This window comes from Zosterops lateralis (assembly GCF_965231275.1).
Source record: "Zosterops lateralis genome assembly, chromosome: 1".
Taxonomy (NCBI): Eukaryota; Metazoa; Chordata; class Aves; order Passeriformes; family Zosteropidae; genus Zosterops; species Zosterops lateralis.
The window spans coordinates 74,569,143-74,582,751 of record NC_139762.1 but is presented as its reverse complement, the minus strand read 5'-3'; the positions used below and the strand labels follow the sequence as shown (position 1 = coordinate 74,582,751).

At 38.1% G+C, this 13,609-nt stretch overlaps 1 protein-coding gene across 1 annotated transcript in view; it reads right to left on the bottom strand.

The window, feature by feature from the left end:
- Positions 1-2,324: 2,324 nt before the first annotated feature.
- Positions 2,325-13,609, bottom strand: part of CDH10 (cadherin 10) — a gene marked incomplete at both ends in the record, with an annotated part of 57,994 nt that continues 46,709 nt past the window's right edge. The window contains 4 exons of the mRNA XM_083880645.1: positions 2,325-2,818; positions 3,716-3,967; positions 5,895-6,003; positions 13,020-13,141. Of these exons, the coding sequence (XP_083736771.1) occupies positions 2,325-2,818; positions 3,716-3,967; positions 5,895-6,003; positions 13,020-13,141 (977 nt within the window). The remainder of the gene's footprint in view (positions 2,819-3,715; positions 3,968-5,894; positions 6,004-13,019; positions 13,142-13,609) is intronic.

The following is a 13,609-nucleotide window of genomic DNA, read 5'->3' as shown; positions in this document are numbered from 1 at the left end:
AATATTTCCTTATAGTTATTACTTGGAAATTAGTACTGTAATGCATATCAAAATCATAGAGTTTTATTTGATGTTTTCTGATATAGATGAATAGTGAGGAAGATGTGTGTATTTGTTTATTCCTTCTGGAAAATAACCAGACATTTTTACTGATGTAAACATGTAAAAGTGTTGTCTGGACTTGTTTAACTTTTTTTTTTTTTTTTTTTTCTTTTAGCACAGAGGTAAAAAAACCCCGTGTTTTACAGCCTATTTTATCTTTTGTCCTAGTATGTAATCATTTAAATACGTAGGGTGTCACTGATGTCAGTGTTGCTGTAGACAAAATTAATTAATTTTGGAAGACTGTCCTTTGTCTATTTATGTGTTTAATGGACGGATATTATTTGTTGGTTTCTTCTTATTGTATGCTGTTGAAGGACTGATGGGGATTTGGAAGAAAAAAATTAGGTCCTGTTCACTAGGTGATCATAAAGAAGATCAACTGCTTGTATCACCTGTAAGACTTTTAAAAAGCTTTGTAATGCTGCTTATGGAAGACATTTCTTAATATTCTCAGATTCATATTCTATTAAGGAATATAAAAAATCATTAGTTAATAAAAGTATTATTGATTGAAGTGAAGAAAAATCCATATTATTCACAGTTTCTTAATAGATCAAATAGTTTAACTTGATATCAAGTCAATAAAAATTTGGTCTCCATTACACCAAAATAGACTGCTTAATGGTAGTATATTCAGCTTTCAACTTCACTGGGTTTTATCAGCCCATTAAGGAGAAGAAATATCTAACTAAATGAGAATGCAGCATCCACTTTTCAAAGGAATAATATATTTCCAATATATCTCGGTTTTATTCCAATAATTAGCTAAAAAGAAAGAGAGGAAGAATAAACCTTCAGCTGTGTTTCTTCCAGAGTAGCTAATACAGGCCTTGTAACATAGTGCTTTGGCTCTGAAATTATTTAATCTCAGCAGCATTGCAAAATTGCAGCGCTTGTCTAGTACAAAACTTGTGTAACCTAAAGATTAAAGAAGAGACATTTCAAAATGTTTGGATACCTGCTTTGTTTTGTGATAGTTAAAGTATATTTTTGGTTACAGTTGGCTAGTTGCTGAAGTTTCTTTTTACTAGACTTGAGAAACTCAGTAAATTGAGGGGAGGGGATGCTAGTTTTTGTGACACTTTCTCAGTCTTCAGATTGACAGCTTTAAAAGTGGTTGAAAAACAACACATAATGTTTGTCAGCAAATTATTTTTCTTTGGAAAAATCGAGCTTAAAAATGATTGAGCATCTTTTTATGCTTTGTCTCTTGCATTTACAGATCACTTCTCATGATGTAAGTATGACTCAAAATGGAGAACTGTAGAACAAATAAACTGAGATTTTGAAACTAATTTTATATGTTTGGATAGATAAATTGTGCCAGCATGTTTTTAAAATAAGGCTATTCAAGTTGACACAAAATTCATCTTTCTAGACTACAATATGATTAGTTTAGTTAAAAAATAAAATAAAATAAATATTTTAAACATTGGCCTGTAGAAAGTACAACTTTTGAGCAAACAAGCAAGTGTCTAACTTGTTCCTGTCTCACTGAGCACAAGCACTTCAGACTGTGTTGTTTGTATGGAGAATACTTCAGCACAGAAGTATTAGCAGTTGGTTGTGATGCCACTGGAGAAATTCCACATTCTCTTCAAGCTTGAAACTTATGGCCAGAACAGGCAGGCAAGCACTAACGTAGTTGTAAAAACTGGTTTATTTTTTAAAAATAAATACAAAAATATAAATATAAAACATTGGCAGATAGAATTTGATGAAATGAAGTTGCACAAACTTTTTTTTAAACCAGCTGCATATTACACTTATTAACACCACGTGTACATTTTGTTTTATTTTAATGTACAGAACAGGATATATTGGATTTTTTTCTTCTTTGCCATCTTAAAAGCTGCACTTGCAGGAATAGGACATGTACCTAACAGAAGCGGCTTGAGGTTGCTTAGGGGATTATCACCCTGTTCAAATTTCTGAAGGTAAGATTTTTTTTTTATTTTACTTACTAAAATGTACAACACTGAATTTCCATAGCTTTGGCTCTTGGAAGTTGATTAAATAAAATGTCGCATATATTCCAAGTGGCATCCTACTAGAAAGAATGAATGACATTAATGGACAAGTTTAAAACAAATTTTAAAAGGAAACCATTGTGCTGAGTGGCAGGAAAATTTTCCTGAATGTTAAATACTGTTGAGTGCAGAAGGTGTCTGTAAAATTACTTCCGCTCGAAGGAAAAGAAAAAAGTATCCTACTGTAGGTTAAGAAGTGTCTTTGTCACTTTCTCCTCCACCGTACATCTCAGCTAGCTTATTGAACCGAGGGCCCCACTCTCGGAGATAATCATAGTTTTGGTCTCCTTCGGTAGTACCTGACTCCAAGGAGCTCAAGGATTCAGCTATGGAATCGTTCCCTTCATAGGCATAGGTTGCAAGCGAGTCATACGGCGGCGCAGAGGGATCAGTGTCGTGCTCTTTGAGCCTTTGGTTAATGAAATCTCGGACATCCGTGTTGTCTGGTGCCGAAGGAGTCCTCCGTGGCACAAATAACGTTTCGGGGATAATGTCTCGTCGCAGCTTCTTATCTTCAATAGCTGCAGGATTCCTCAGGGTGCCAATATCAAAGGCTTGGGTGTCCTCCTCTCCACCGCCTTCGTCATTGTAGCTCACAATGTTGTCTCTGATGTCCTCTTTAGAGAGGATCAAAGGCTCCTTCTTTCGTTGCCTCTTCAGAGCAGCAAATAGCACCACTATAACTTAAAGAGGGAAACAAAGAATGGGTAAAGAGCTCTATTTCACAATTTCTTAGCAGCAAATCCACCAGGTACAAGAACTACATTTCACCAATGCATTTTTTTGATAACTGGATAAACACCACTATCTGTATAATGGTAGCAAAATAAAGTCCATATCAAAAACCTATTTTGCACACATTGTGTGCTCTGCTTTACAGGACCATGAGCTTGTCTGCATCCTCCTTCTGTAGCTGTAATGGGCTTTAAAATAGCCAGGTCTATTCTGAAGATATTTTTCCTTGTTCAAGCTCAAAGGATATTGTCAAAAAGTGGGTTTGAGTTGAATTATAGGTCATTACGTGCTATTCTGAAAACCACAAAAAGGAGGTTTTACAAAATTTTCTTTTTTTTTTTTTTTTTTTTTTTTTTTATTACAGCACTGAAGCCACTGGATAGACAGGGCTTTGATGTAGTAAAATTATTGCTTGCTGTTATATTATATGTGAAATATATATACTGCACATTGATTTTCAGTAGTTATTTAAATGAAAAAGAGACTTTTCCTAAAAAAAGAAAAAAACCCAAGAAAAATGAAAGACTTTAAAGCAATTTTTGATTATACTATTCATCCTCCCTGAACTTTCTTTTTTTGGACAACTTAACGAAAGAACATAAATAAGCTTGTGGTTGCACAGATAATTTTAACAGTCTGGGGCTTGAATTCTGGGACTTGAATTCTTATTTACAGTGTTAAATTAGCAGATAACGAGGGTTTGCCTTTGGTTTTTTTTCCTTTTTACTTTCAGCTGCAGTTATATTCTTCTTGAAAAATCCAAGATCATTAATTCTGTCAACCTGCAAAAAGTCAGGCCTCAAATATTCGTTCCTGGGCAGGGGAAGATGCGTTTCTCTCCTTACCTAGCAGGATGATGATGCAGAGGAGGATGGCCACCAGCGCCCCGGTGCTGAGGCCGGCGGGCAGCAGCAGGGCCTCGGCGCTGCAGGACTGCATGTTCCCACGGCTGTCGCAGGCGCACACGCGGATGGTCAGCGTGCCCGTGCTGCTCTGGATCGGGTAGTCGTTGTCTGATATCACCACAGGCAGAAGGTAAGTACTTATCTCATGTCGACTGAAGCCATTCCTTCTCGTCAAAATCCTGGCGGTGTTGTCTAGATCCATTAAAAGATACTGTTGTAGGCTATACGAGCATATCACTTATAGTGGATGCAAATCATCCTATTTTATACGACTTAAAAATAGTTCCCGATATCCTAGGGGTATCTCTGTTTTTCTAACAACATTCTCACATTTGATCAGAAAGCTATTTATAAGTTTTTATGTACATCTGGCCTGCTTCTCTGTGCCTCTGCACCACTTTTGCGTGTGTTTTGAAAAGAGGATTTCTCAAAGCTTAAAATGTTTTACAGATTAATGCATGCAGTGTGTGACACAGTTACAGTTCAGGGCTGAAACCCTGAAATGCAGTGACCAGCTGAGGAAAAATAACCTTCCACTTTGTGCAGTTTAACAAGTAGTCTGTTCTGGAACATTCTTTCCTATGCATCATCTGTGACAACACCCACAGGAATGCTATCTGTCAACCCAGTATGAGATTTGCTACACCAAACCACTTTCAACACACTGCAGAACAATGAATTATGTACCTTAGCACATGAAGTAGGGCTTTTTTTGGATAGAAATTGGCATAGGAACTCAGAAAATGTGAAAGATGGTAGGTATTCCTGCCCATTTTTGAGAAGTGAACTTATTAAACTGTATCTATAGCAAACAAATCTTGGTTGTGTGCAGGATACTTCAACATCAAAAGCTGTCCACTGAGTGGCCAGAGGGAAGGGGAGGAAGACAAGGAATGAATAACATGGAGAGACTATTTCTGTTCTGTTAGAGCCACAACACTAGAGTGGCAGCCAACACCAGAGCTGGTAACTTTTTAGTCCAAAAGAGAGAAAATACAGGTTTAGTGTGAACCAAAAGGAAAATTTAATTTTCATCATATTTGTGGATTGCTTAAGGTTGGCTATGTGGTTAGCTATCTTGACAGCCAACTTCAGGCACAACTAAAATAACCCATGTGAAAAAAGAAAGAAAATAATTACAGATAGCAAGGAAATATCAAGATCTATATCTCTCTGTACTCAGGACCTAGTCACCAAAATATAGCCTTTGTTTAAAATATGAAATCATGTCTTTTTTCATAGACTTCAAGAGGTGAAACATTAAGGGTTTTTTATTGCTCCTGTCCACTGGTTTTGTGTATTTTAACACTACTTCTTTTCACTCAACTCACATAATCAAAAATTATGTGTCTTATGGATCTTTAAATACCTCTTCTGCAAGGGATTTTATATGGTACCCAAACTATTTGATTTAATTAATAATCACTTTCCCTACCATTAGAATTTTTTTTCTGCTGTTTTTTGTAGCCTACTACATCCTGGAATATTCATTGAGAATACAGGATTATTCCCATTGCCTCTATGCCTTTGACACATTTGAAGGCTGATACAATGTCCCCTTTCATTTATTTCTTCTGTTATCTAGAGTTCTCACAATTAGTCCTACAAATAATGAAGGCCAAAATTTATAGTCTCATTTCCCCAACAGAAGCTTCTGAAAATTTTCTCTGATACAGACAGACTGAGAAAGGATCAAAAGAAAAGCCAAAGTGGCTCTCAGAACTATTATTTTCATTAATGGTCAGAAAGAAGCAAAACAGAAGGCCGGGGGAATCAGAACTATGTGACAAAAAAGCTAAAGTGGAAAACCTCAACTTGTCAGCTGAAGGCATTTTTGAAAGTTTTTTTGCTTTTGCAGTCAAGTATTTCATCTGTGTCTTACCCCAAGCCAATACTTTTCTGATGTTCTTTATAATTTATTTTTTTTAATCACATTTCTGCCTCACTTACACAGATAAAAAAGCAGAAGCCCTAAACCTCATTCAGGTAAAGTGTTCTTGATAGAAGCAACCTTCAGAGATTCTCTACATACTGATATACATCAAAAGCAAATATATTTTAGGAATGTAGCCAGACAGAAAAGATAAAACTGCTTCATTGGAAAAGGCATGAATTTTACCTTCGTTATCCTGAACAGTGAAGTTAGGGTTAACGGCAGCTAAACTGAAGAAAAATTTTTGTCCACCAAGAGGGTCGTCTTTGTCTACTGCACTTATGGTTTGAATAAGCTGCAGGAAAAAAAAGCAAGCAAACAAACAACAACAAAAAAAAAAAAAATCCCAAATACATCTAGGTTTTTGATAGAGGTGTCTTATCAAAGAAGACAAAAAGCATTAGAATAATTTGCATTCATGCATATTGACTTAATATTTATTCTGCAAAGTGTAACAACTAAACAAAAATGTTCAATATGTATCTTATGTAAGCATTTTTGAACAAGAACATCTGTATTTTTCATGAGGTAGTACACGTGCACATAAATTTTTGTAGCTACATAGTGGACAAAACTTGCCAGAAATAGTTTTACCTGTAGCTGGTAGTTTTTATACTTCATCTGTGGCTCATCATTTTAAATTTAAATCAACACCTAAGACAGTAATTCTCATGAAGTTTTCTAATGGCATTTTATCAAACAGATATTTTTGAAAGGGAGGTTAATGTTTCAAATTACATTTCAACATTAAAGCTTTTTTTCTTAAACATAGTTTTTCAATTTATTAGTAAAGCAGAACACACCAATAGGATTCCTGAGATAAAAAGTGCCAGTTAGATTTTCTACATATTTCCACTCTTGTGAAACATTGTAGCAAACCCTAGAGATGCACAGCTTTGGAGAGGGATGAGAATCTGTTGTCATAATTCTCAGAGTAAGCTGCACCAGATCAGTTCCATACTCAGAGCTTTCTGCAACAACTACAAAAATTTTTGGAAATTTTTGGGGAAAGTAATGGCAAGCCCTTTCTCAGCACTTATTTACCTGTCAGGTAAGTGAATATGTGGCTTTTCCACTGAAATTTCTATACCTAAGAGTGGTAAAATATCATTTCCCAAGCAAAATGAATTTTTTTGACTTTTATTTTTGACTTTTTTGCCTAATTTCAGGCTCAGGCTTTTTTTACACCATGGCATATAAAACTGAATTTAAGTCTGGCTTTTTGTGCATGCACACTTGAAGGTTCAGTTATGTTCTTAAGTTTAACTTTCAAATATAGATTAATCTTTAGTCTAGATCATTTTTATTCTTCATTTATTTTATCCATCATTTTAAATTGCACTGCTTTTCCAACCATGGAATTACATCTAATTTTTAACACTATTCCTTCCCTGGGGTGTACTTGTTAAACCCTGTTTGTTTTTCCTCTTCCAGTTCTTCCAAATGCAGCCATTTCTCTTCATATCACAGCTTTTGTCAGGTCTGATCATCTTTAACATCAACAACTGCAGTGCACTCCTGTTTGCCTTAAAAAACGCATGACTAACTCCCAACTTCTCTCTTGTCCATCCAGAAAATAGCAGCAAATTGCTTAATGAGGCAAGGATGGGACTTCTTTTAATAAAGCAGCTTCTTTGCTTTTTCAACAGGAGTTTTGTCTTTCTCTAAATCTGTTTTCTTATATAATCCTCCAATAACTTTATAAATAAATAGGGCTGCTATTGCAAGCACAGAATATTTGTTTGTGAGGAATGAATATTTTAATTATTTAGTGAGCAGCTAGCACATGAATTTTCATAGATATTTACAAAATGAAGTAAAAACACATACTAGTTTATTTTACTTCACAACTAGAGGCCATGAATATGGTCACTTGTAGGTGTTGGGCTGATGAAAACCAACTGATTCGCTGAGTGTTCATATTCACGGTTTAAAAAGAGTGTGTAGAACTGAAAGCAATATATTCCAGTTTGAAAACTGTTTCCTGATAATATTGATTACTATTTTAACACGATAAATCCTGAACGAAAATGTAATGTGCTATTAAGAAAAAGAAAGCAGCAGAACTCCTTAGAAACCCTACATCTATTTGCAGTTCAAAAATTTTTCTTGCTTGAGTGAAAAAACAAGTAAACCTTTGAGAGTTTTTGAAAAAGGTAAGGCAAAGACAAAATTTTGATACTCATAAAACCATTGGAAGCTGTAAGATCTATGGCTATATAATGTAGAAGAAACTAAAGTAAGAATGAATCAGGGGAAATGGGAAAGAAAAAGAAAAAAATTTCAAGTTAACTGATCACAAATTGTCATCTGCCAAAAGAAATGAAAGAGATGCAATAAACAAAGATAAAATAACACTTCAGGATTAAAGGATTTAAGAAATTTTTACAGAAATATCTGAAAAATAGGAAGGGAACACTGAATGCTAGAAAAAAAAACCTTCAAGGATTGTAGTTTTCAATAGATCTGAATTTTAGCTATTTACAGAAAGACACTTGGTGAATGTAACAAGGAAATTTCTGGAAATATGAAGATCCTAAAAGTCATGTTGCAGCAAGATTATGGTGAGAAAAGCATCCCTGATAAGGATTGTTATATGGGTCAAATGAGCTGATAACATGAGGAGCAGCGTAAAAAGAATTGGTTCAAGAAAGCTACTGTGTTTACATAATCTATACTGAATTAAGTTATCAGAAAAAGGAAAACAGACTCCATCATTCATATTATAAACTGTTAAAAATGAAATTTGGGGTGTTTGTCCTATGATGTAGCAATGGAGGGCCATCTCCGTGGCTTTCCTTCCTCCCAGACCACCTTGGAAAAACGGGGAGCCCGTTCCCATGGAGAAGCTCCCGAGCGCCGCACCCCCCCCGTCCCGGGTCGGGGACGGGGTGGGGAGGCCGCGGCAGAGCCGGCTCTGCCACCGACAGAGAGAGAGGAAAGGGGCCGGCCGCCCCGTCTTCCCCCCCCCGGTTCGCTGCAGAGGAGCCCCTTCCCAGCGCCGTCCGCGGCTGGGAGCCGGCGGGGGGGAGAGAGCCCAGCCCGCGGAGCCGCCCGCAGTCACCCGCCGCCGGAGCAGGGAGGGCAGAGGAGCCGGCCGCTTTCCCCCCCAGGCTCAGCACAAAGAGTTCCAGCCGAGCAGAAGCCTGACTGCAGTCAGCCCCGTGCCGGAGCGCAGAAAAGCCCCGGCCGTCCAGCCCGCAAAGCCGCCCGCAGTCAGGCGCCGCCGGTCCAGCGCAAAGAAACCCCGGCCGCCCCCACCCGCAGCCGCGGAGCAGCCTCTCCCCAAGCCCCAGCCGCTCCCCGTGCCGGAGCAGAGAAAAGAGCCCCGGCCGCCCATCCACCCGCAGCCGCCACGCGGTCAGCCGCCTCGGCCAAATAAAGCGTTCCCCGAGCTGGCCGGACCGCTGCCCCACTTCAAGAGAAGAACCCCACAACACTGCCGCCGCTGTGAAGCAGCATGAAACTGAGACGCCATTTCTGCGGCAAAAACTACCCCATGGCCGCAAAGAGCTCCAAGCCCCTGCCCCGGTGATCCCGCATGCAAATTAAGAACTCCGAAAGCGTCCCGGGATGAAATCTAACATAAAAAAACCCTTATCAAATAAAAACCAAGTAAAATTAAAACAAATAAGAACTAATGCTCAGCCGTGTAGACCCTAGAGAATCAGAAGAGCTAATTTCTCCAGTTTTGCTTACTAGCCGTAAGTTAAAAAGACCAAACCAGAGATGAGACCACAGGAGAAAACAAAGAACTGACAGGACTTTGGGGTTGCTCCCCAAGCGAGGGCCAGTCCTCCAGCTCTGTTAAATTGCACGCAGCAGAGCTGATAAAGCCCTCCTCCTCCTCGGCGACCAAACCCCTCGGGCAAATATTAATAAGAGCTGATTAATAAAGGCGTTTATGGAGATTAATATTTTCTCCGCCCATTTTTATTCATAACATAAACTGTCTTTCAAAGAGAATCCATTATGAGCCAGACCTATTTACATAACATTTGGCCACGTGAAAAGGGAGTGGCATGTATGGATTTGGTAAAATGAAGGCTAATAACAGCCAGATAATGAATAAGAAACCATTAAACATCACAGTGCACTGGAGCCAGGTGGGGGTGTCCCAGCGCTGGGGCAGTGCCGAGAGCCCCGGGGAAAGGCTGGGACAGGGAGGGCAAAAGGCTGCCCGGCAGGCAGGGCTGAGCCAGGGGAACCCAGCCACAAACAGCCCTGCCAGCCCCGAGGGGACAGCGAGAGAGACCCGGCAGGGATGGCCCTGGGTCAGACCCCGGCCGGGCAGGGATTTCCCTGCGGACCTGAAGCGATGCCATGCTGGAGCAGATTTATCCAGGACTGCAGTCCATGGGGAATGCTCACACTGGGGCAGGGAAGAGTGTTAGGAAGAAGGAGTGTCCAAGAAGATGACCCTGGGAAGAAGGAAGGGAGGGGGGATATTAAGGGAAGTTGTTTTAGTTCTTCTCTCTCTGCTTCTCATGATCCTATCCCATTTATAATGGACAGCATATTAAATTAATTTTCCTCAAATTGAGTCTGTTTTGCCAGTGATGGTAATTTGTAAGTTTATCTTTGCCTCAAGCCAGTTTCTTTCTCATCCTTTCTCCCCCCGCACTGCTGATGGGGAGGAAGGGGCTGGGTGGGCACCTGGTGCTGGTCGGGGTCAGCTCCTGCCTTCTCCTCTTCGGGCAGATCATTTACAAACAGAGAAGAAGGGCTTCTCCTCTGACATTTACTATAGGGAAAATGAATATACAGAAAAGTTATACTCAGTTTCCATGCAAGATCTCTCTAAAGCAGGACTGACTTCTGCTTTCTAAACTGATTCTTATGTTTTACATCAGACAATCTTTGGGGGCTGGCAGCTGAGCTGCCAGACGTGTGACAGCTGGGAGCTGACAGAACCAGTGGGATTCCATCTGCCCGGATGCCCAGCTCCTGCCTCTTCTCACCTGGGGGCGAAGGACAGCTGAACCAGCTTCTTTGGTTGCAGGGCTGCAGCAGTCTGAGTATTTTTCAGCTTTATTTCCCTGAACTCCTTTGAGTCAGCCTTGTGTAGGTCACATGAATGCCTGTGTCCTCTTTATGCCATCACACCAAGACTGTCCTGGTTTTTGAGGGGGTTGAAAGAACGGAAACCACCAAAATAACATTATGCCAGAGGTGCTGCTTGTGCATACTTGAGCTTTCTGAGATAGGATGGTTGCATCCTTTGTAAGTTCATGGTACGATCCGACATCAGCAGTAATAGCAAGCAGGAAAACAATCACAGGCCCTTTGAGTCATTCAGACTACAAAAGTCACATTTCTCTCTTGCTATATATTTGCATATATATGTATATTTGTATACAAGGATTTATGTGCACCTCCCTAGGTATCATACATAGTATGTGTGTCTATATGTACAAAATGCAGGCTTCTGTACAAATTAAATAAATGGAAAAATATAATATTCATTACCATATCTGTCTTTAGTAGATAGGAAATACTGAAATGAATACCACAGAATCTGTGACTGATGAAGCATTATTAGTTTCAGTGACCTAACAGAAGATATAAATTTCATGGATCAAATGTAATTATGAAAACCTGAAAGGGAAGAAAAATAGCAGAAATGTGGGAGGAATCAAGCTCAGAGAACCATGTTCAGTTTGGATTGATTAGATTCTCTCAGGACAGATTGAATTCAAAAAATAAAAAGTCTTATTTATGAGCTGCCAGTAAACAAAAAAAATATAATTGCATTCAAATAGATTATTCATGTTATCCTGCATTACATTTTTTTCTCTTCCTGCGAATTGTTTTCTTTAAGCAATCATTTGCAACTCAGATTACTTTAAAAATGTTCATGGCCCTCTCAATAACTTTGGAAGGTTTTTCTGATAAAGACACTATTGAGCTCTAAAACAATTTAAATAAGCATTTGGGTGTGTAAATTTATTTAGCCTCTCAGTTATAAGTGATTAGTATTATTTATTTGACTTTCTAACTGACAGCCCATTCTGATTGTAAGCAATAAGACAATGCAATGTAGAAATCACTTTTATATTTACTTTTAGATTATACTGACTTCAGTAGTCTAGACAGCACAGAAAAGCCTGTTCCTTAAAATGCATTTACATGGAAATTTAACTGTTCTATTAACATTTCCTGTGTGCTCTAGAACTAGTAACCTGTACAGCAAAAAATCTGAAACCTCAGATGAGTAAAATTTGTGGATTTTATGCATTTATATATATTTTTTAGTGCAGGATTTTTTTGTGCAACTGGAAGAGGAAAATTCAACTTTCTTCTTTTACAATAATCCTTATGTCATATTGAAAATTATTAAAATATTATTTTAGCATTTACAGTAGACACTTCAACTGTTCAAAATTCTACATTTTTAGCCAGTGATTTCTCTTTCCCTAACAGCTTGAATTCTCTTGTGACTGGGACAGCAGACTAATGCACTTGCTCAGTACCTTCAGATATTTTATGCATTATAAATTTTGGCCTCAAATTCTTTGTTCTAAGTTCAAACTGATGTCACTTTGGAAGAAAGAATGGCAACCTCAATGTGAAATTTGCAATACAGCCTCAATGTTAAACCTCCTGGACTCCAAGAGTGAAGACAAGCTGGCATTTCTACCACATTCTATTCAACAGTACTGAAACAGCACTGAGCTACTACTGATATAATTTAAAAGGCTTTATTATTGGCTGGTTATGCTCTGGGACATGTAATAGGAAAACATTTTTAAGGAGTTCTAATAAGCAACTGCCTATTGGGAATTAGGTACTAAGCAGTACAGTCATTTCCTTTAAATTGAAGTACCATTGTGTAGCCTCTAAGAAGCAAAAGAAAATATTATGTTACCATTTAAAAAATGTATGTTTTCCTGTCAGAAATGTGATAATGAAAGATGAATCTAACAATTGAAAAAATAAGTTTGACTTTTTGTTGTTGTTGTTTGCAATCATCATCAGCATGGATTGAAATATATCTGAATTTTGCTCTTGGAGAATTATTAAAAATACAGATCAAGCTTTTTAGTTACATATAATGTTCTACTTTCTGAAATTAAGGGCAAAGTGAATCATGACCAGGTTAGGTAAGGAAAAGCGGTGGTTGAAACATTGATGTGCTTGTTACATACTGAGATTTCTTTCTAAGCCTCATTTACAGAGCTTCTTTGCTTTCATTTTTAACATTTCAAAAGCTAATTTGGATACGATTTTTCCTAAGAAATAGGCAAGAATGATCTACAATTGAGTGCTGTAGCAAAACTGGATAGTGGGAAGTGTTTATCAAAGGCATACCTGTCCAGCTCTTGCATTTTCACAGACAAAAGTGTCATAGAATACAGCAAACTGTGGGGCATTGTCATTAACATCCAAAATTCTTACATAGACAGGAACACGAGTAGTATCTTTGGGGTTATCTGACAGCAGAAGAGAGAAGAAACATGAGATTATTTTCTTATTTAGAGTTTTCTCTTTTCTTCCAAATTTCATGAGCAATACACATGCAAGATGACATTTGAATCTGATCAATATTTAGTGTACAAACCAGTAACAAGTCAGACTCAGGACTTCTGAAAAATAAGGAAATTGTGTAGAGAGAAAAAAAAAATGCATTGGGATCTAGTGAGCAATTAAGTTTTTAGTGAAGACAGGGGGCTGCAAATGTTAATAATATTCAAATTAAAATATTATGTATGAATATTATTCAATATTTAAATATTATGTATGAAAAGTATGCCCACTATTACAATAACAAAATTGATCACTTGGTGGGCTCAAGGTTTTGTAAGGTTTTGCTCTTTAATTTTAAAATTCTTTGTGGTCTAGTTTGTTTTACAAAGAAAAGACATCACTGACTCCGCATTGTGTTGGTTTTGGCTGGGATA